At 34.0% G+C, this 23,779-nt stretch overlaps 1 protein-coding gene and 2 non-coding genes across 16 annotated transcripts in view; 1 reads left to right on the top strand and 2 right to left on the bottom strand.

Annotated features, from left to right (window-relative positions):
• The window catches only part of Dpp8 (dipeptidyl peptidase 8), a 60,120-nt gene that overhangs the window by 18,713 nt on the left and 17,628 nt on the right, over nucleotides 1–23,779 (bottom strand). For all 14 annotated transcript variants that reach the window (XM_058573341.1, XM_058573347.1, XM_058573346.1 and 11 more), the window contains 9 exons: nucleotides 22,236–22,409; nucleotides 21,297–21,465; nucleotides 14,136–14,246; nucleotides 12,401–12,529; nucleotides 11,339–11,400; nucleotides 8,222–8,322; nucleotides 7,008–7,185; nucleotides 5,861–6,020; nucleotides 1,663–1,742 (listed from right to left, as the gene is read on the bottom strand). In XM_058573341.1, coding sequence (XP_058429324.1) covers nucleotides 1,663–1,742; nucleotides 5,861–6,020; nucleotides 7,008–7,185; nucleotides 8,222–8,322; nucleotides 11,339–11,400; nucleotides 12,401–12,529; nucleotides 14,136–14,246; nucleotides 21,297–21,465; nucleotides 22,236–22,409 — 1,164 coding nt within the window. The remainder of the gene's footprint in view (nucleotides 1–1,662; nucleotides 1,743–5,860; nucleotides 6,021–7,007; nucleotides 7,186–8,221; nucleotides 8,323–11,338; nucleotides 11,401–12,400; nucleotides 12,530–14,135; nucleotides 14,247–21,296; nucleotides 21,466–22,235; nucleotides 22,410–23,779) is intronic.
• Nucleotides 6,272–6,373, top strand: LOC124080696 (small nucleolar RNA U13). The gene has a single exon (XR_006847776.1). It is a non-coding gene; the product is annotated as a small nucleolar RNA U13 (small nucleolar RNA).
• Nucleotides 10,953–11,059, bottom strand: LOC124080679 (U6 spliceosomal RNA). The gene has a single exon (XR_006847765.1). It is a non-coding gene; the product is annotated as a U6 spliceosomal RNA (small nuclear RNA).

The raw sequence follows: 23,779 nt of genomic DNA, 5'->3' as shown, positions 1-23,779 counted from the left end.
ATTTCTAACAAGTTCAAAAGTGATGTTGATATTTTAGTGCCATCTCAGGATCATACTCTGTTGAGGAAATACTTTCAAGAGTAAAAGGTGCGGGCGCTGGAGTTGTGGCTCAGTAGTAGAGCGGACGGTCACCTAATCCGTGAGAGGCCCTGGGTTGGATCCTCAGCACCACATACAAATAAAAAGATATTGTGTCTACCTAAAATTTTAAAAAAATAGAGTAAAAGGTGCATAATTTTAAGTCTCAAAGCTTTACTGAATTATTGCCATCAGGAATCTTTGAGTAGGAACAATATCATTTGTAAAAGCAGAGAAGAAAAAAATAAAATAAAAGCGGAGAAGGAAAAGGGTAATTAAAGACAAAACAAAACAGAGTATATAAGGAAAATAGAAGAGGCAAAGAGAGAGTCACAACACACAAAAATAAGCTTGACATGAAAAAAATTGATGCACATTTTGGTCGATTACAGAGAGACGTTTAAGTTTCCCAAATAAGGATCAGATCTGTTTATATTCAATTTGGGGGGTTTCCCTCAGTATTAGCTGACGGTTCTGATCCTCCAACCAACACACTGCATAAAAATTATATTAGTGTAATTTTCTGTTATCAGAACCTAGAATTCCCAAAAGATTTTTCCCTCAGGTGACAGGAACATCCAAGGTCCCTAAATGGAGGGAAAAAAAAAAAAAAAAAAATATATATATATATATATATATATATATATATATGGATATGTAATCAGAAGGCTATGTGAAACGCTCAGTGGAATTAGATATTAAGGGCTGTCTCTAATATTCTAAAGTTCTTACAAAAAAAAAAAAAAACAAATATAACAAAAACAAATATAGAAATCTGGATCTTCATTCTTTGTCCTAATCACCTTGGGGACTACAGTGAATTCTATAGTAGCAAGGATATGGAATCTATCAATTTGAGGAAATCACATTTCAGCCTTCACTAAATCCTGGAAGCATACATCAACTTAATTCTATGAGTCAGGCATATTGAAAGGACTGGAGTTTTTATAGAGCTAATAAAACTGGCCACCTACCTGAAATCTGAAACAAATGAAAGGTACTATAAAAAGTAAAAGTTAAAAAAAAAATAGAATTCATTAAATTGCTACAAAAAGCCACACATTGAAAACAAAATAGAGGATGAATTTCCCCCCTCTTTTCTATCAATCCAAGCTCTATATAAATGCTGATCCCTCTTTGCAGGTGGTGGATGAAAAATTAATGTGAGATAAACTAAATGGGTGAATAAAAGAGAACTACTTACAGGAATAGTAAATACAATTTCTAATGTAGGAAGGATAAGAGTAGTCTCTAATAGATTCAAAACTATATCCTAGCTCACAGCTTTTGCTAGACCCTAAAATATGGGTTAATTCCTTATCAAGAAGCAGCAATATATTTGAAAATGATGATCTTTAGTAACCAGAACATAACTAATACTAGGGTTATAAATTAGGTGAGATCTATAGTTTAAACTAAGAGTCTTCCTTTCCAAAAACTTGAGTTCCTTTAGGCCTTAACTTAATATTTTCAATTAAAAATAAAGACATTTCAAAACACTGGGGTCATATTAAGTTGTATTACTGACTTTTTTTCCACACAGTAGATGCTGACCAAACATATCAGTACAATAAAAGGACCTACATTAGATCCATGCCGGCCAAGAACTTCCCATTCACCACTGGTAATTGCTATTTCTTCTTTGATAGGACATTTGAAATCACCTAAAAATAATTACAGTTATAATTCAGTACTTTATACCAGCCTATAAGCAAATGAAACAACACAGAATAGTATTCTAAACTGTTTTTATTCCCCCAAAAGCTGCATTTAAAAATGTTTGGAGTAATCGGGCTGGGGTTGTGGCTCAGTGGTAGAGCACTCCTAGCATGTGTGAGGCTCTGGGTTCAATCCTCAGTACTACATAAAAATAAAATAAAGGTATTGTGTCTAATTACAACTAAAAAATATTTTTAAAAAACGTTTGGAGTAATGAAAATGTTTTAGAACTAGGTAGAGGTAGTGGTCGTATAACAGTGTCAAGTACTAAATGCCCTTGAATTATTTATTTTAAAAGGATTAAAAAAACTACAGTTAGAAAACAAAATCCAAGTGATGGGTTTCCACAATACTCTGAAATAACAATAGAATGACCCATGTAGATAATGTGAAAACAGCAAAATAGATTCTTAGGGTAAAGTCAGAAAATAACTCAAAAGCACCTGTGGTTACCTTTGGTTACACAGAGGCTTAATGAGTTCACAAAGCATTTCTTCTAGAAATGGGACAAACTATAAGCCAAAGAAGAAAAAATTCAATATAATTTTTCTTCATGTGCCAAAAAATAAACTGGATAAGTTTTTACCATGCTATATGACAACATGCCCCCATTTTTTTTTATGAGATTCTGTCTTGATGAGGCTCTCTCAGTGGCCTAAAGAGGTTAGAAAATGAAAATAATTTCTATTTTTCTAGCTGCTTGTATCTTGTAGGGAGTGACTGCAGAAGATTGCAAGTTTGAAGAAGAAGAATTTTTCTTACAAAAATTCAATTAAGTACTTTGGACTTTATGGATAGAAAATAAAACATTATTTAACATAATAATAAGTATTAACAGTTTCACACTGTAGCCATTTAAGGAAGAAAGAGTAGGGAGAAGGAAAATGAAGTAGACATAAAAGAAAAGGAAGAAAATTTGAACCAAGAAAGCTTAATGAAAAAGAAGAAAGAGAAAAGCAAAGAAGAGGTAGACAAACTGAGGGACCCAAAAATTGACCATGATGGGGAACAGAGATGTTCTAAGATGATAACAGCACTTTCTATAGTCTTTAACTGGGGTATGAAATTTTAAGTTATCATCTTATTACTGTTTCAAAAAGTATTGTTTTAGTTACTTACTATTCATAGCTCTTTGGTCTTTATCATTAAATTTTGTGGAATTCCATAAGTGGATTTAATTTCTGAATAACAGAGGACCTGATAAGGACAATTTCACACTCAGGGCTAAGCTAAGACTCTAAGGAAAGAAATTTGCCATCTTAAATATACAAGATCTTGTCTTCCTTACAGAAATTAGGCTAAGGAAATTAGCAAAGAGTAGATGGTATTTAATTTGCTATTGCTGGTCTCAGGATGCAGCTTACTACTTCCCAACCACTAAATTAAAAAAACCATACTGAAAAAGGAAACCAATTAACTTAAATATTGGCAAAAAACTTGAAAAGACATTTCTCCAGAAAAAAAAAAAAAAAAAATATATATATATATATATATATATAAATGGCTGATAAGAACACTGGAAAGATATTCAACAGGGGTTAGGGTTGTGGCTCAGCAGTAGAACGCTCACCTAGCATGTGCCAGGCCCTGGGTTTGATCCTCAGCACCACATAAAAATAAATAAATAAAATAAAGGTATTGTGTCCAACTACAACTAAAAAATAAATATTAAAAAAATATTCAACAACATTAATTATTAGGGAACTAAGTTCAAAATTAAGAGATACCATTTCATATCCACTAGGATATTTATTAACAAAAACCACCCAGGAAAACAAGTATTGTAGAGGATGTAAAGAAATTAAAATCCCTGAGCAAGATGATGGGAATGTAAAATGGTATAGGTACAATCATTGGTGTCCCAATGGGATAGCCACTATGGAAGAAAAAAGTATGGCAGCTCTTCAGAAATTTCCCTTCTTGATACATATCCTAAAGAGTTGAAAAATGAGGGCCTGGAAGGTGTAGCTCAGTGGTAGAGCACTTGCCTAGCATGGAGGAGGCCCTGGATTAGAGTCCCAGTGAAATACACAGACACAGACACACACACACACAAAAAAAAAAAAAAAAAAAAAAAAAAGAATTGAAAGCCAGGACAGGAAGAGATATTTGTACACCCACATCCATAGCAGTGTTAATCACAATAGCCCAAAGGTAAAAGCAACCTAGATGTACACCTCATAGATAATGGATAAATAAAATGGAATATATACATACAATGGAATATTATTAAGCCTTAAAAAGAAAATTCTTTTTTTTTTTAAATATTTATTTATTTTGTAGTTTTCGGTGGACACAACATCTTTGTTTGTATGTGGTGCTGAGGATTGAACCCAGGCCGAACGCATGCCAGGTGAGCGCGATACCCCTTGAGCCACATCCCCACCCCCCAAAAAAGAAAATTCTAACACTTGCCATAACATGGATAAATCTTAAGGACCTTATGCTACACGAAATAAGCCAATCTCAAAAGGACAAATTTTGAGTCCACTTAAATGAGATTATTTAGAGGAGTTAAATTCATAAGAATAGAAAGTGGTTGTCAGGAATTAGAAGAGGAGGAAATGGGGAATTACTACTTAATGACTAGTCTGTTTAGGGAAAAAAAAAATTCTGGAGATGGGTGGTGGTAACGATCACACAACAATGTGAATGTACTTAATGCCACTAAATTGTACCTTTAAATATGATCAAAATGGCAAATTTTATGTACATTTAACCACAATTTTCTTAAAAGACATGTCAAGTCTAAATTATGAATGGCAGTAAAACATAACTTAACATGAAGTGCTTACTATTTTAAAACAAATTCTATTATTAAAATAGAAAACTGAGGCTGGGCATAGGCAGTACATGCCAGTAATCCCATCTACCTGGGAGGATGAGGTAGGAGGATTACAAATTCAAGTCCAGCTTGTTCAACATTGCATGAGACCCTGTTTCAAACAACAACAAAGTAGAAAACTATAACTCAGCTTTAGAAAAATCTAGGAAAAGTAATTGATGTACCAATTTATTTTTTCTTGTGTTGGTTTTGCAATGATGGGGATGGAAACCAAGGCCTTTTGCATGCTAGGAAAATGCTCTACCACTGAACTACCCCTAGCATCCCATTTCACTTTTTCTAGACTTACATATACATTCTACATTACATTTCCCAGAATAACCATGACTGTTTTTGTTGTTGTTGTTTGTTTGTTTTGTAGTTTTTTATTTGTTTGTTGTTTTTTTAAATACGATGCTAAGGATCAAATCTTGTATCTCACATGTGCTAGGCAAGCGCTCTGCCACTGAGCCACAGCTCCAGCTCCGAACCATGAGTTTTTAAAGATAAATTAACTTCAGTTAATAAAATATTTAATTTTACTTTAGGTAATTTAATTATGTCAATTTGAAGATCTATAATTATAAATTAACTTCAATGTAGAGGAAGAGTATGAGAAACACCTAGTGTGTAAAAATAACTAATAATATATAACATTTAATTTTAAAATTAAATTTATTTTGTAGTGCTAAGGATCAAACCTAGAATCTGTCTTATGAATACTAGGGCAAGTGCCACATCTCCAGCCCCCAAATAACATTTTTTAAATGTTAAAATATAAAACTATTTTTAATATAAAAATAATATGGGCTTATTGGGGCTGGGGTTCCAGCTCAGTGGTAGAACGCTTGCCTAGCATGCGTGAGGCACTGGGTTTGTTCCTCAGCAACACATAAAAATAAATAAATAAAATAAAGGTATCATGGCCATCTACAACTAAAAATATTTTAGAAAAATATTCAATATGGGCTTACTTTAAGCAAACTAAAAACAGTCAAGGTGAAAGTATAAAGCAAAAATAAGTATTCCCATTAATATTAATAATTTATTTTACATTCTTTGAAAACTTTGTTCTATTTTTGCACATGCATATATTTGTATTCTAATTTAAGTTAAATATTGTTAAGTGACATAGGTACTGATGCTTATGAAGAATACAAAAGAGACATTATATGCTCCTGTCTATCCCACCTTCTGTACCAACATTTTTTCTTTTTTGAATAAAAAAGGATTTCTTACTTGGGGCAGGCAGCCCACCACTGGATCGCTTATATTTGCTCTCCTTTAAAATGGATGTGATTTTATATAAATGACGGAAACCCGTTTTACATTCAGAGGCAAAAATAAACTCAATTTCATCTTCGTGAGTTTGGGGAAAAACATGAAAGATGTCGTGGATCTGTAAAATGAATAGCTTAATTTACTATACACATTAATGAAAATACTACATAAATAATTCAATTAAGCTAGAGAAGGAAGAATTATTGGTAAACGTAATTAAGAACTGTCAGTGCTAGGGATATGGTATAGTTACAATAACAGGTTTTGCCTGAGCCTTTCATATTTACTTTACTTTAGATAAAAGTGTTCATCCATCAAGAAATACATGCTTCCAAACGGAAAAAGAAAAAGAAAAAAGATATGACCAAGATCCTTTGGTTCATAAGTGCGATGATTGGGTGTTCACGCTCTTATGTGAGATATGCCTCCCTCTAAACTTTATTACGACATCGGTACATTACCCATATGACATGAACTTTGAGGGAAAAAAATATGACCAAAAACTTCTATGATCTTTGAAACATGGTACAGTGTTTGTTTAATGATACATATCTTAACACAAAATGATGAGGAACAACATTTTTTACTTATGTTTTTCAAAGAGAAATATTCTATCAGGGAAGGAAAACAGATGTTTGTCTGTTTAGATGAAATGCATTAAGCCTATATTCAGTTAGGAAGTAAAGTGGCTATATTTATTTTGTGTCTTATTTAAGTTTTAATGCTAAAATGAAAAATGCAAAGAATTAAAACCTGGTATATTTTGGTATAGTTTACCGACTTAACAGAGAGAGACTTTTGTAGATTAAATTCTGAAAGTCCTCTTAGAAGCAAGAAGGGCTGAAGATTAAGCTGAATATTTTGATACCTAACGTATCCAGGAACAAATTCACACCGAGATGTCATTGCAATGGCATTTACTTTTTATCTACACACTCTTCCATTCTAAAACCATCATTCCAACTGAAATATTCAAACTAAGGAAATAACATTCATAGTTCCTTTGAGCTTAAAAAAATGCATTTTGATAGTTTGCTATAAAACTTCATTTGCTTTAGCATTCTAAGGAAATATTTAGCCAAGTACAGGGAAAAAATGCATATACGTTTATCCAGATGTCTGTTGTTTCTTCATAGATAATGAGTGGTGTCACAGAATCAGGCACTGACTCGATGAGTCTCTGTCTCTCCATAGCATCATCTTCTACTGGGATAAATAATTCAGGCGAGATCAATACTATCTGTAGACGAGTTTGCGAACGATCTAGTAGGATGGACCAAGCACTATTTAAACAAATAAAGAAAAGCACCAGAAATAAAGAAGCTCTCAGAAAATGAATAATCCCTTATTCTCTTTCATGGCACCTATTGATTATTTCTATACTTACATTGAAAGAACTGCTTTATTATATAGTAAATTATTACTTATAAATAGCTAATTAAAAATACTCTACAGTTATTTTCAAAAGTTAAGTATGAGGGCTAAGCATATATATGGCTTAGAGGTAGAACATTTGCCTAGCATGCATGAGGACCTGGGTTCAATCCCCAGCACCACAAGAAAAAAAAAAAAAAAAAAGTTTGAATAGAGTTTTAAAAGTGGTTTTCTTTCAATTTCCAAAATCATTATTGGCCTTTGAAACTGTTTTTGCCCTTTAGTGCCTACAAATGCCAGTCTCATAAAAATGCTGTTGTCTACGTAAGACATAAGAACTATACGTAATTATTCTCATAAGGCTCTATAAATATTTCTGCCAAAATTATACGATTAAAAAATACTTATTTGGGGGGCTGGGGATGTGGCTCAAGTGGTAGCGCGCTCGCCTGGCATGCGTGCGGCCCGGGTTCGATCCTCAGCACCACATACAAACAAAGATGTTGTGTCCACCGAAAAATAAATAAAAAAAAAAAAAATACTTATTTGGGCTGGGGTTGTGGCTCAGTGGCAGAGCACTAGCCTAGCACATACGATGCCCTGGGTTCGATCCTCAGCACCATATAAAGATAGGCGGATAGAGGTACTGTGTCCAACTACAACTAAAAACTAAAAATTAAAAAAAAAATACTTATTTATGTGTGAGCCTTGAAGTCAGACAATTCAACCAAAAATAACACTGTAAACCATTAACCGCTAAGTAAGAGAATTAAAATGCAATACACTTATGCTGCTTGGATTATAAATCTGCCAGTTCCCTTAGTTCAGGAAAAATTCCCTGTGCAGAAATAATTATACTGCAAATTTACATGTGAAGGCAGCTCCCATTTCTAAAACTCTGGATCCTAAATTAGTTGTAAAGAGGTGACAATTTAACATACGCACTATTTTCCCTCAGGAGTCCATCCAGCTCTGGCAATATATTCAACTCCTTCAAAGAGAATCTCAAAAGGTTGAATTAGTTCTTTATCTATGACATCTGTAATCTATTAAAAAAGAAAAAAGGAATGTTGTTATAGAAGGTTTAGAAAAATAATTAAACTCACTAGTCTACTTAAATCATCATCTGTAACACCAGACTTCTTTTTGAGATGTAGGTATTTAAAACAGAACAAAGGATGCAGGAAAAAACAGCAGTAAGTGGTGAGTTACTTTTCCTGGTGCTTTTTATGCCTAAGAAAGTTCTAAACACAAGAATTAGCACAATCTAAACATCTTTTCCTTTAAGTTTATACTAGAAGAAAGAACTCTTGATAATAAATTATATAATCAAGTTTTAATCACTTTAGACTCTAGAATCTAAGAAAAATAATAATCCTCGGTTCCCTATATTTTAGTTTAAAATATATTTGTGTAATATATGTTTGAAATGCCCTGGACAAGCAATGTTTTTTTTTTTCCTTTAAAGGTCTAGCAAACAAAATTTAAAAAATAAATACATGCTCTAAAACAGGCAAAGGATCTGAATAGATAGTCCTCCAAAGAAGATATATAAGTGGCTAATAAACATAGGAAAAAATGTTCAACTTCATTAGCCATAAGGGAAATGTAAAGCAAAATCAACATGAGCTATCACTTCAAACCCATCAGGATGGCTATTATAGATAAGATGGATAGTAACAAGTGTTGGTGATGATGTGGAGAAATTGGAAACCTCATACAATGCTAGTGGGAAAATAAATAGCGAATGCGGCTACTTTAGAAATCAGTTTAGCACTTTCAAAAAAGATTAAACATAGTTAACATATGACTTAACAGTTTTACTCCAAAGGATATACCCTAGAGAAATGAAAACATAAATCCACACAAAAGCTTGTATATACATATTCAGGCAATTTTATTCTTAACAGCAAATAAGTATAAACAACACAAATATCCATGAACTGATGAATGGATAAATAAAATGAGGTGTTTCATACAATGAAACATTACTTAGCAATAAAAGAAATGAAGTACTCAAGCTGGGGATGCAGTTCAGTGGTAGAATGGTGCCATGCATGAGACCTTAGATTTAAACCCCAGTATCACCAAAAAAAGGAGAAATAAGTACTAGAACATGGTACATTTGAAAACATTAATTTAAAAGCAGCCAGACAATGTATTATATGATTTAATTTATATGAAATGTCCAGAATAGGACATAATCTAGAGATAGAAAGCAGATCAGTGGTTATTTAGGGTTAGTGATATGGGGAGGTTGGGTGAATGATGGCTAAGAGGTGTTGGGTTTCTTTCTGAAGTGACGACAATGTTCTAAAATTGACTGGATGTCCAACTCTATGAATGTACTAAAAGCCAAGGAATTTTAAACTTTAAATGAGTGAATCGTATTGTATGTGAATTATATCTCAGTAAAGTTATGTAAAAAAATTCTAGCAGAGAGAACTGCTTTTTAACTTGTGAGCATACAGTTCATAAATATCTGACTGACCACATGGAAACTAGCAGTACAAGAGAAATGCAGGATATTTAACCCTCCATAGATATTTACCCAATACAGAAGGTAAATCACTAGTTTTTTTTTTCTTTTTAAAAACTGTTTTTAGTTGTACATAATAGTAGAATCCCTATTGACATAGACAAACATGGAATATATTCTAATTCAGACCCCAGTACCTCTCCTTCCCCTTCCCTTTTCCCACCCCAATTCCTTCCCTCTACTGATCTTTCTGCCATTTACCCAGTTATTTTTTTAAAATTAATTTCTTGTACACAATGGGGAGATTCACTGTGGTATACTTATATATGTACATTGGAAAGTTATGTCAGATTCATTCCACTGTCTTTTCTTTTCCTATCCACCTAAAATATTTTCTTGATCTCAAGAATATCAGAGATTATTATAGCAGGGTTTTAAAAATATATTTTAATTGCATGAATCATTTGCTGCCTTGTTCTTTCCTTCATGTTCCATTCAGAGAACTAGGCTCTTTGTATTCGGCACTTTTCAGGGTAGAGAACTACATACATAGTGTAAAGTCAATAATGAGTTGCTCTTCTGCAAATGTGGAAGTCCTTTGAAAAGAAAATGTAAAGAATTCTAGTACAGAACGGCCTGATGAACATACATGCAAATGCCCTCAACAGAATATAAGAAAACTGAATCCAATATCACATTCAAAAGATCATATACCACAACCAAGTGAGATTTAACCCTGGGATGCAAAGATGGTTTGAAATATAATAATCAATTAATGTAACACACCATATTAAGAGAATGAACAAAAAAGAGCACATGATCATCTCAACAGCCTAGAAAGATATTTAATAAAATTCAACACCCTTTCATGAAGAAAACAAATTAGATATGGAAATAATTTATATCCATATAATAAAGTTCACGTATGAAATAAAATTTTTTATTCTAATTTGTTATATATGACACCAGAATGCATTACAATTCATATTACACATAAAGAGCACAATTTTCATGGTTATATACAAAGTATATTCACACCATTCATGTCTTCATACATGTACTTAGGGTAATGATGTCCATCTCATTCTACCATCTTTTTTACTTCCTTGCCCCCTCCCTTCCCCTCCCTCCCCTTTGCCATATCTAAAATTTGTCTAATCTTCCCATGCTCCCCCTCCCAACCCCACTATGAATCAGAAAAACATGGAACACTTCAAGAACTTGCGTGTTATCCTCGCACAGGGGCCATGCTAATCTTATTTGTATTGTTCCCATTTTACTATATGTGCTGCCGAAGCAAGCACTAAATCACTAATTTTAACATTGAAGAATTAATAAAGGCAAAGAAGAAAAACTATTTGAAAGGAGTGGCAAACATGGATATCCCTATATTCATATCTTGGGAATCAGCAGTAAGTTTGGAAGTAGAAAATTTTTGGTCAACCTAAAAATCATGATCCATAGATATCTTGGCAAGTCCAAATCCAAAAAATAAAAAATAAAAAAAAAGTTATCAAAGGCCCTTACTAGATTGATTAGATTAGTTAGAGGGCACAGAAGTCAACTCAACATTTAATACTTACCCTTCCTTCAGCATCAACCATTATTTCCGACATCTTAAAAGTGACTTTTGGATTTGCTGTGCCTTTAGAAAGAGACATAAGTGAGTAGTAATGTATATCTAAAATTACCTGCACTAATTGAGCTAGATCAATCCTGTTTATACTTTAGTTAAGCTGGTAATACTGAAGATAGCCACAGCTTTTTTTTTTTTTGTGGTGCTGGGGATTGAACCCAGGGCCTTGTGTATGAGACAAGCACTCTACCAACTGAGCTATATTCCCAGCCCAATAGTCAGAGCTTTATTACACAGGAATCTCAGGAGGAAATGAATGAATACAAAGGCCATCTTAAATTCAAACTTTTAAATATGGATATTAAAAAAACAGAGGCTAAAAAAACCTGAAGGATCAGTATGAAATAAAAGGAAATTCTGTACCATTTTAAAAAATGAAAGCTGTGAGCAGTAAAATAGACAAAAACTTACTAATTAAGAACAGAATTACTAAAAAAACTTTATTTGGCAGAGAAGATACTTACTTTCTTTTTTTTTGAAGGTATTGGGGATTGAACATTCTAGACAAGTGATCACTGAGCTACATCCCCTACATCCCCGCTTTTTTATTTTTTGACACAGGGTTTCACTATATTGCCCATGTTGGCCTCAAACTCGCAATTCTCCTGTCTTAGCCTCCCAAGTAACTGGGATTACAGATAAGTGCCACCACGTTCAACCACCTCCTTATTTGTTTCTCGAAGTAAACAGTGTTGTAGACATCTCCACTTTGAAAATAATCTTTTTTAAACATTTATTTTTTAGATGTAAATGGACACAACACAATGCCTTTATTTTTATGTGGTGCTGAGGATCGAACCTGGGTCCCGCCCGTGCTAGGCGAGCACTCTACCGCTGAGCCACAATCCCAGCCCTGAAAATAATTTTTAAAATCTATTTTAGTGACAACACACTATCCTTATTAAGGTTGTAAATAACCAATGCTGACTACACCTTAGAATGACTACAGGAGGAAATCTTATTTAGAAGGGGGAAATGAATGAATACAAAGGTCAATGGAACACAGTACCTGTTTTAGGATAACGAAATGAATCTGCTCTCCTTGTTTCCAACAAAGGGGATGTAACATGAATAATTTCCACTTCTGATTCATCATTTTCTTCATATAGAATTCTAAGAATTTTACCGCCATTAGGAGCTTAAAAGGAATTTAGATATTGTAAATGTAGAAGAATTACTCCAGAAAATAATCATAACTAACTATTCCCTCTAGTATTAGATTTATTTATTTATTTTTTAATATTTATTTTTTAGGTGTAGATGGACACAACACAATGTCTTTATTTTTTATGTGGTGCTGAGGATTGAACCTGGGTCCCACCTGTGCTAGGTGAACGCTCTACCGCTGAGCCACAATCCCAGCCTCACTAGTATTAGATTTCTGATAATGAAAAATAATTTGTGTACAAAATCTGCTACTTATTTATTTATTTAGTGGTGTGGGGGATTGAACTCAGGGCCTCACACATGCTAGGCAAGTGCTCTGCCACTTAGCCACACCCTCAGCCCACAATGCCTTTTACATATAAAAATATAACTTGTCTTTGTAATAGCAAAGGGAGTTACTGCTTACTCCTATTACTTTTTACTGGTTCTTTTGGGGGAAAAAACTGAAGATGATACATACATATTTTTTAAACACGGGAAAACATTATTTTTTAAAATTTTCTTTATTTTTTTTTAGTTATAGATGGACACAATACCTTTATTTTATTTATTTATTTTTATGTGGTGCTGAGGATTGAATCCAGTGTCTCCCACATACTAGGCAATGTCTCTACCACTGAGCTACAACTCCAGCCCCAGGGGAAGACATTTTTGAAGGGCTGTGTCTTTGCATACTTTAAAATGCATTCTTTGTTAAAAAGGGAATTATTTAATTTATAATATTTCCTACAAAGTGTTATTTAAATAGAATCCAGTTATTTTGAATCATTTATTTGTATAAAAATCTGATCTAATAAAATATAATTATGGCAAAATATTTCATACCTTAAAATTAAATATAAATATTTAAAAATAAATATTTGTCCCTTGGATGTGTGGGCCATAAAAGGTATTAATGGATAATAACCAACGTTTTAAAAACCAACACAGGAAAGGGTAATAGTATCAGAGTGCACTGCATATAAGGATAAATATTGCTTCATAAAATTTGTTTTATCTATAAAGTATATGTAAAATTATTAGATCATGATTATAACCAAATTTCTAACTGAATCATGGTCAAAAAGTTGTAAGTTATTACTTAGAGAGTTGTTTTGCAGGCAATGAAATACTTGCATAGTTATCCACTGGTTTGGTTATCTGTTCATGCAAACTCTTGTCAATCACGCTTTTCAGTTGGCCTTGAACTTGTAAAAACCCTGGCTCAGCCCCCTGAGTTGCTGGGATTATAGATGTATGCCACTGTGCATGGCTCTAATCATACATAGAAACTCATTAAGAAGTGGTCGTTTAAATTTTGCTATAATATTGCCAAAATTACCAAAAACAGCTTGTAGGTGAAAAATTGGCAAAGAAAATCAAGAACCTGAGGTACTAAACTATAATACCGTTGTTTTCAGTAGAATTCATTATGGTGAGATATAGAGTCTATGTATTTATTCTACATAACCAGTATCTAATCATTATTACTTTAGTATCTATTATCTGATATTCAGAATCTGTATACTTAACCAATTGACAGGTGAATCTTTTAATATCTCAATTGACCTATAATACATTATTTTGAACTTCCTTACTTGTTTCAGCTTCTGGACACCACCAATAGCCAGAATATCTATCAAATTCTTCTTGAAGAACAAAGGTAGCAACTCCAGCTGATCTAGGATCCTCTTCCATGTTAGCTAACTCTAGACAAACATAAAAAACAAAATCACAAAAAGCTATTTTTTCATAGTACAAAGAAAACAATATAATTCCGTTTATTTTGAAAGGTAGCTGAGTGGAGTGATGAACTCTAGAACCAAATGGATTGAGTTCAAGTTTGAGCTCCAACGTTTACCTATTGTCTAACATTAAGCAAATGGATCTCATTCCACTGCAGTATTCCATTTGCAAATGGGACTTTATTAGGTTGTTATGAGGCTTAGATTAATTAACTTACATAAAATGCTAAGAATAAAGCCTGGACCATAGTACATGCTCCATAAGAGTTATTACTTTTCCACCAGGCACAGTGGTGCATGCCTGTAATCACAATGAATGGGGAGGCTGAGACAGGAGTATCGAAAGTTTGAGGCTAGTCTAGGCAGCTTAGTAAGACCTCATTTCAAAATAAAAAATAAAGAAGAATGGGATATGATGTGGTGGTAGAGCACCCCTGGGTTCAATCCCTAGTACTTAAAGGAAAAAAAATTACTTTTCCATTTACTCAGAATGATGAAAAAAAGAAACTCTTCTATACAAAGAAACACATCTTTATAGACTTAGAACATTAGTGAGGCCCTAGGTTTGATCTCCAGTGAGACAGGCAGACAGACAGACAGACACACACACACACACCAATTTACTAGATTAGTTTTTTTCTTTCTTTTTTTTTTGGTGCTGGGGATCAAACCTAGGGCCTTGTGCATGCAAGGCAAGCACTCTACCAACTGAGCTATATCCCCAGCCCCTTAGAATAGATCTTACAGATCACATAATTCAATCATTCCTTCCATTCAACCACAGCAGCTCAGCTTTTATCTGTTTACACTTAGGTTGTTAACAAATAGTATGAAGGGAACTCGTTTTTAAAAAAATCCTGTTGGGCCTGGGGATATAGATCAATCGTAGCACTTAGCATGTACTAGGCCCTTGGTTCAATACTTAGCACCAAAACCAACAAATAAATAAATTCACAAAATCATAATTATATTAGATTTTATGTGATACAGAAATGTTTATATACTTCATGACTGGTCTCTTTCTGAGATTCATCAATGTTGTCACATGTATCTGTAATTCATTCCTCTTTACTGCTAAACTGTATTCCATTTAAACTATCCCCACCTCACCCCATTCAATATGGGAATTGAACGTATGAGTGCTGTACCACTGAACTATATCCTATTTCTTTTTTATTCTGAGACAATGTCTTGCTAAGTTGCCCAGGTTGATCTCAAACTTTCAATCCTCCTGCTTCAGTTTCCTGGGTAGCAAGGATTACTGGTATGCACCATCATGTCTTGCTATACCATAGCAAGATTAATAATAGATTTAAAATCCATTCATCTGTTAATGTATGTTTGGGTTGCTTCTAGTTTTTGGCTATTATGAATAAAAATGCCACAGACATTCTTTTTTTTTAATATTCACTTTTTAGTTGTAGTTGGACACAATACCTTTATTTCACTTATTTATTTTTATGTGATGCTGAGGATTGAACTCAGGGTCTCGCACATGCGAGGCGAGCACTCTACCGCTGAGCCACAACCCCAGTCCCCCATAGACACTCTTTATAGAATATTTTTAAACATTTGTTTTAATTTCTCTTGAACAAGTAAATATTTAGAAGTGGAGTGACTGGGTACAAAGGAAAATATATGTTTAACTTGATCAGAAACTAATAGTTTTCCAAAGTATTTGTGATATTTTATACTCTTAACCAGCAATGTGTGTAAGTTCTACAATGTTTGGTGTAGTCTAGGTGTGTAGTAATATCTCATTATGATTTTAATTTTCTAAACAAGTCCCCCTCCCTTTTTTTTTGAGATACGGTCTCACTATGGAGTTGGCCAGGCTGGTCTCAAATTCCTGAGCTCAAGAGATCCTCCCAGGGGCTGGGGTCATAGCTCAATGGTAGAGCACTTGCCTAACATGTATGAGGCACTGGGTTCAATCCTCAGTACCACATAAAAATAAATAAGCAAAATAAAGTTTTTTTAAAAAAAGAGATCTCCAATTTCAGTCTCTAGAGTGCTGGGACTATAGACATGTACCATTATGCCCAGCTTAGGCAAGTTTTGACTTATTTTTGCTTATCTGTATTTTCTAGATTGTCTCATATCAATGAGCAGTAGAAACCAATATTCCCTTATCTAAAAAATTTGAGTCTAGAAGCATTTGGTGTTCAGAATGTGGAGGATTTTCCATTTATTGTACACCTACTTATTATGTAACATCTCCAATAGGGTAAGCAAATGAGCGGTAATCCAATACCCTAATATTCCTGCAGCAAACATGAATAGGCTCACTAAGTAGGATTAAGATTATAAATACCCTCAGGGCAGTTCAGGTCAGGTTTGCGATGAAGTGAGTTTTAGCCCTTAGCTAATGAAAATTAAACTGAGTTTTCAGAGCTTTTTCAATTTTGGAATTAATAATAGAGCAAAGACCAGTGCTTACTTTCCTTCAATCTTTCAACTATCCCAAAATTATACCACAACCTGATTTTATATTTTGTCCTCTTTTAGATATGAGGATGGTTATTACTCGTTTGTACCTCCCTATTACTTATTACGGAGACCTCAATTATTGAGTTACTTATGAACTGAATAAATGGTATCATCTTGTCCTCCCAATAAGAGGAGTTAAATTTAGGAGCAGAAGCTAGTTTTTATTTACTTTTCAATTCTTCTATCATATTAGGCAGAGAATAAACATGCACACGCTGACTGATTAAACTTACTTTCTGAAGTGAACTTTCACTTAGAACCTATTGCAAATAAGGAGACTGGATTGATGATGCTCCTTCCCCCTCTCTCTTTCTATCTAAACACTTGTGTCCACAGCACTTAGCACTTTACACACAGGCACAGCTCTAAACAATTCACAAATATTAACTCATTAAAGCCTTATAACAATCCCATGTTGAGTAGTAATTAAGAGTTTTACAGATAGAGAAATTAAGAGAGAGGTTAAATAACTTCACAAGGTCACAGAATTAACAGATGGTAGATCTAGGACTCAAACTCAGGTAATCTGGTTCTCCATTATTTTATATTCTCTATTTATATTCTTAATAATACATTAGTACTAAATTGTGTGTGTGTTTTTTTTTTTGGTTTTGTTTTGTTTTTGGTACTGGGGATTGAACTCAGGGGCATTCAACCACTGAGCCACATCCCCAGCCCTATTTTGTATTTTATTTAGAAACAGGGTCTCAACTGAGTTTCTTAGTGCCTCACTTTTGCTGAGGCTGGCTTTGAACTCATGATTCTTCAGCCTCAGCCTCCCGAGCCGCAGGATTACAGGTGTGTGCCACCATGATAGGTAGTGCTAAAATTAATAAACACACCATATACTATATGTGCAGTAAAAAGATGAATAAAAGGACAAATGTAACACCCTGCAGGATTTCAATGCTTTCTAATTTAAATTCTGTCAATCATCAATTCTGGTGAACAGCAATTTTATAAAAGGAAAAGACTAAAAAATGCCCTAATTTTGACAGTTATGTTAGAATTTTGTAGTCCCAACCTCAATAACAATAACTATTACATAGTGAATACTCAATGTTAAAAGCATGAAAAAATGGCTAGGATTCTCAACACACATTTACGAGCCAATCACCCTAATCGTTCTGCTGCCAGTGGTAGCTGTTCTGATTTCCTGACTTCAAAGGGAGAACCTTTAAATACTAAAACCTGCACTTAAGAGTCTCCCTATTCCACTCCCCCTTCTGTCTTTTGATCTTGTATTATGTCATGTAACTTCAGTAAATTCGATAGTCAAGCTTTGGTGTCCCTGTTATAATCTTTTTTTTCTCAAATATGACTTCCACAAAGTATCCAGAACAATTTATTTATAAAATGACTAAAACCCATACCACCCAACAGCTGAAGACCTCCATATCATGATAAAGTTCTTACCGAGATATAGTCTTCCTTGCCCTGGTTCTTTTGACTCAGTCCTTATACTTTTGGATACCATACTGCTAACTTCTCACACAGACCACAACATCTTTTGCATCTACCTTTCTTATACAGTTCCCTTTTCTGGGATGTACTGGCTAATATAAGACAGTATTTGGTATCAATTTAGGTGTCATCTTTTCTGGGACGTATTCCCTGATGACTCTTTCTCATTGGTCCTCTATAACATCTTGTATTTGACTCTTACTTTGCTTAATTGTCATCTGTTTATGTAGCTTCCTTGAAGAACAGGCCTATATCTTATTCAATTTCATATCCTTAGAACAGATGTACTGAAAAGAATTAGTTCAAGGACCTTCCTCAGACACCCATGAATGTTCAAGTCTCTTCATAAAATAGTATAGTATTTGCATTTAACCTATTGCGCATTCTCTCTATACATGTTCAATACAAACACAACCATTGTAAGCCTAACTGCATAGTACATGAATGAGACATGAGATGATCAATGATCAAATAAATACTGGAAAGAGAAAGAGAATCTATGCAAATGGTGGGAGGCCATAGCAAGGTGTTCCTATACATCATTTGTGGGGATTTGGTATAGTGCTTGAAATATAAAAATTTCAAGTTTTGCTTTGAACTCTCTGGAATTCTTTTCCTAAAATTTTTCTGCTTATTGTATGTGTGGTGCTTGGGATTGAACCTAGGGCCTCACATGTAGCAGGGAAGTACTCTATCACTGAGCCACATCCCTAGCCTCTTCCTAAATGTTTTGATCTGCAGTTAGATGAGAAACCTATAGATAGAGAACTGGTTGTACCTGCCACATTATTTAGCACACCAGAAATTAAGTAAATTTTGGTTGCTTGATTGAATGTTAAGAGATATTTAAAAATATTTTTTTAGATGCTGATGAACCTTTATTTTATTCATTTATTTATATGCAGTGCTGAGAATCAAACCCAGTACCTCACACATGCTAGGTAAGCGCTCTACCACTGAGCCACAACCCCAGCCCTAGAAGAGATTTCCTGACTATTAATTTAGCACTCTATTAATATAAATGGCTCAGGTTTTAAGTTTCAAAAATACTGATTATCCTCATGATGAAAAAGTATTTGCTGGGACTGGGGCTGTAGCTCGTGGCAGAATGCTTGCCTTGCACGTGTGAGGCACTAGGTTCCATCCTTAGCACCACATAAAAATAAATAAGGGGCTGAGGTGTAGCTCATCAGTAGAGTGCTTTCCTAGTACATGTGAGGCATTGGGTTCAATCCTCAGCACCACAAATAAATACTAAAAAAATAAATAAAATAAAGACATGCTGTCCATCTACAACTATAAAAAAGAAATTTAAGTGTTTGCTGTTAACTACTGCAGGCTAAAACAATTTAGCTCATATTCAACCTTGAGCCAGGTACAGTGGTACACACCTGTAATCCGAGTGATTTGAGAGGCTGAGATAGGAAGATTGCAAGTTTGAGGTCAGCCTCAGCAATTTAGCAAGAATCTGTCTCAAAATAAAAAATAAAAGGACTGGAGTTTTGGCTCAGTAGTAAAGCACCCCTCCCAAATACCAAAAATAAAAATAAAATAAAAGGAATGCAGTTCAGTGATAGAGTTCCCCTGGGTTCAATCACTAGTGGGTGGGAGTAGGGGGGGTGTTGGTGAACAAATCAACCTTGATTAGCAAGGTTTCCTGATCTACTATGACACACAGTGACATCATCTTCAAAATTTTTATAGGAGTAACTATTTCTTTTACTTATCTGTTTTTTTTTCAGTATACTTCATAACTGTATCATTCTGTTTTCCTACCTATAATATAATCTCTGTCAAATAATGTAATTAATTGTAACTAATAATTGATGATGAGGGGATGATTAAGAAAGATGGCCAGTAAATCAACTTTGTGAACATCAGAGTAAGCAAAAGTTAAACAAATTAGTTTTCAGAGTCACCACCCTTTATTATAGAACTTAAACTTTATTTCAGATATTCAAAGGAAAAGCAATATACTATTTTCCATCTTTTATTTGTAGGAAATCTTTTCTTCTTGTTTTTTTTTTGTTGTTTTTTTTGGTACTAGGGATTGAACTCAGGGGCACTCGACCTCTGAATCCCATCCCCAGCCCTATTTCATATTTTATTTCTAGACGGGTCTCACTGAGTTGCTTAGCACCTTGCCATTGCTGAGACGGGCTCTGAACTTGCGATCCTCCTGTCTTAGTCTCCCGAGCCACTGAGATTATAGGCATGCACCAATGCACCCAGCTGTATGAAATCTTTAGAGGAAAACATCCATATCTTTTCTTGCTGACTGATGCTACAGTCACTTCACTACAACTTAAAAACACTTCCATAATATACAAGTTCTATAAAATTCTGATTTTGCTATTACGACAATAATAACTAAGCAGACTCTCCAAAACAGAAAGATTAATTTTAGATTGTTTCTGATAGTGTGTAACTGGATTTTGTTTCTTTCCCCAAAACAAGGCTAATATTTGAGATAAAATCTCACTATGTTGCCCAGACTTGTCTCTAACTCCTGGGTTCTAGGAGTTCCTCTTGCCTCAGATTTCTAAGTGCTAGGATTACAGGCATGCTACCATTGTGCCTGGAAAAATTTTAATTTAATGAAAACAGTTTGGAGAAATTTTTCAGTTTTATCATGCTAAAGGAAAATCATGTCTGAGGTGCTATTGTAGTGCTGCTCCAAAATGAATTAAAATGGTGGGCACAGTGTCATATAGCTACTTGGGAGGTTAAGGCAGGAAGATTGAAAGTTCCAGATCAGCATAGGCAACTTAGCAAGACTCTGTCTCAAAATAAAACATAAAAAAGGCAGGGGGTATACCTCAGTGGCAAAGTAAGCCGGTTCAAAAGGACAAGGGAAAAAAAAAAGAGAGAGACAGAGAAAATGAATTAAAAGAAACTAGCATTATATAAGTATTATAGAATACTTACCCTCTGTATTTTTTAAAAGCTTGAATGTAACATATAAAGATCACCCCACTTGCTTCAATTTCAAAATGAAAACAAAAGCAATTTAAACTTTAAAAATACTTTTCAGAAAAGATTTGAAGAATCATGCCTTACCATTGTGAACATAGGTGAGCCTCCTTTCTTCTCTAGTTACAATGTTAGATATCCAAATATCATTGCTATGTATAAAAGCAATCCAGTCTGGATCAGCTGGGCATAATTTTGGATCCATCCGTATGTTGGGACAACTAGTTTCCACTAAATTGGGCCGTAAAGGTTGTTGCTAGACAGGTAAATGACATTTTAAGGTAGGTATCAGGTTGATGTACATATATCTGTCTGTAGTACCCTTTCTATAAAATGAAAAATATTTTTAGGAAAAATTTCAACTATGGGAGTTGTTCCCCAGGGAAAAAATATCTTTCAACTTCTTTAACTTATAAAGGACTCATTTTTTTTTTTTTTTAACTATGAATGAAAAAGCTAAGGGTAACAGGGAAGGTACTATATAGACAATATAACAGCACATCATAAATTCTGTTGCTCCAACTTGTTTACTGGAGAAATTATTCTTTGTTAAATATTATCACTAAATGCTTATTTATTGAACATTTTATTAAACACTTTAAATTAATTTTAGCAATAAAAACTTTGCTCATAAAAATCTAATGAAAGCCAGCCAGGATCATCATAATTCTATCAAAAGAATAGCTCATACAGTTCATAAAGAATTGCTTAGAATAAAGCCACATAAAATCAAAATGAAAACATCTTTCAATATCTCCCTCAGTGCTTTCACAGAAAATGGGAATTGATGCCTTTTACTATTTTCCTATATAGTGAGAAGTTTGAGCATTTTAAAAATTGTATCAGTGTTACTAAAAACTTAAGTCTTAAATTTGGGAATTAGTACTATATTTCTTGTTTTCATTGCAACTAAGTTTCTTGCTGGATAAACTAAATTTTTTGGTTTATTTGTTAATTACCTTTCTGATTTGGGCATTTACCTTTAGGACCCAAAATCAGATTTAACAAGCAGTAACTACAACTTACGGTAAATCCTTGTGGCCCTCCATCTTTTACATGATAAATTCCACTACCAGCTTGAAACAGAAATGTTCCACTTCCTTGGTGATAATCATAAGAAGCAATTCCAACTGTTCCAATGCGTTTTCTTTCTCTTAATAGTTCTTCTTCTCGAGAATACATTCCATAGTCCAGTGTTGCCTAACAAAAGGAAAGTCACCTATTCCAGTCTTTTGAAAACTTGCCTTTTTTTTCTTTTGTGGTGGTGGTGATTGAACCCAGGGCCTGGTGCATGCTTAGGCAAGCACTCTACCAGCTGAGCTATATCCCCAGCCCCTTGCCTTTGCTTTTAACACTGAAATCCTGGCATCTCCAATATTACTAAGCCCACATTTTGTGTGACCCAAAATTTGCTGAAATTTCAAGCAGATTAATTTCAGGAAGTCTGCTGAAAGATTTCCTACTAGTAAAGGGTCATTAGATGATTACTGTATAAAGAAAAAGAATGAAGCCCCATTATTTTGGAATTCATGACTCTCTGCAACATAACTGTAATTTAGTTAACATAGAGTTAAGACAGACATTTAAGTCAAGTGGTTTGAATACAGGCTTTGAGTCTTCACTGGAAGTCAGACTTTGGCAAGTAGCTTAATTTTGTCAAAAGTAATTTTCCTCAATTTCAATATAATAATAAATCATCGGTATCAGCTTTTGAAGATTCATTTAAATAAAAAAAAATATATAAAGTGTTTAGCACAATGACTGGCACACAGTAAGTTCTCAAATGTCAGCTGTTATTAGTACCTTTCCATTACATATACTAGCACTCTTCTAACAAAACCCTAAATGAAGCTGGTCACATCACTAACTTAAAACCCACTGACTGTGGCTTAGCATGTGCAAGGCCCTGGGTGTAATTTTCAGCACCAAAAAAGAAACCCCCCTAAAACAAAAAACTCAAGATGTGATTTTTCTATTTCCTGCCCTTTGCCTCATTTTACTCCCTTTCTCAAGGGCTTTCTACTTATCCAATTTTTACTTTTACCCAAAACCTTAGCTCAATTCAACCTGAGTTCAGCAGTTATCTTTTTTCTTTCTTTCTTTCTTTTTTTTTTTTTTTTTTGGTACTTGAGATTGAATCCAGAGAGACTTAACCAATGAACCACATCCATAGTCCTTTTCATTTTTTATTTTGAGATAGGGACTCACTAATTTGCTTAGGGCCTCACTAAATTGCTGAGACTGGTCTTGAATTGCAATCCTCCTGCTTCAGCCTCTTGAGATACTGGAATTACACGCGTGGCCACTGCGCTTGGCATGTTATGCTTTCTTCAAAAATTTTATAGGCATTACTATCTTTTTTACTTATTTCGATATGCTACTACCTTTCAGTTTTTCAGTATAGTTCCTAACTAGAAGAAAACAAACAAAAAAACAAGCTTGAGAGCAAAATCTGTCATTTTGTTTTTCTACCTACAACATATCTATTACAATCTCTGTTAAAGAACGTATGTAATTAATTATCAGCATGATGATGAGGGGTTTTATCAGATAGAAATATTGATATCTGT

Source organism: Marmota monax, unplaced genomic scaffold (genome assembly GCF_021218885.2).
Source record: "Marmota monax isolate L192 unplaced genomic scaffold, Marmota_monax_Labrador192_F-V1.1 WCK01_AAM20220418_F8-fsc00078, whole genome shotgun sequence".
Classification (NCBI taxonomy): Eukaryota; Metazoa; Chordata; class Mammalia; order Rodentia; family Sciuridae; genus Marmota; species Marmota monax.
The sequence above is the reverse complement of the archived record's forward strand: the minus strand, read 5'-3'. Positions and strand labels throughout refer to the sequence as shown.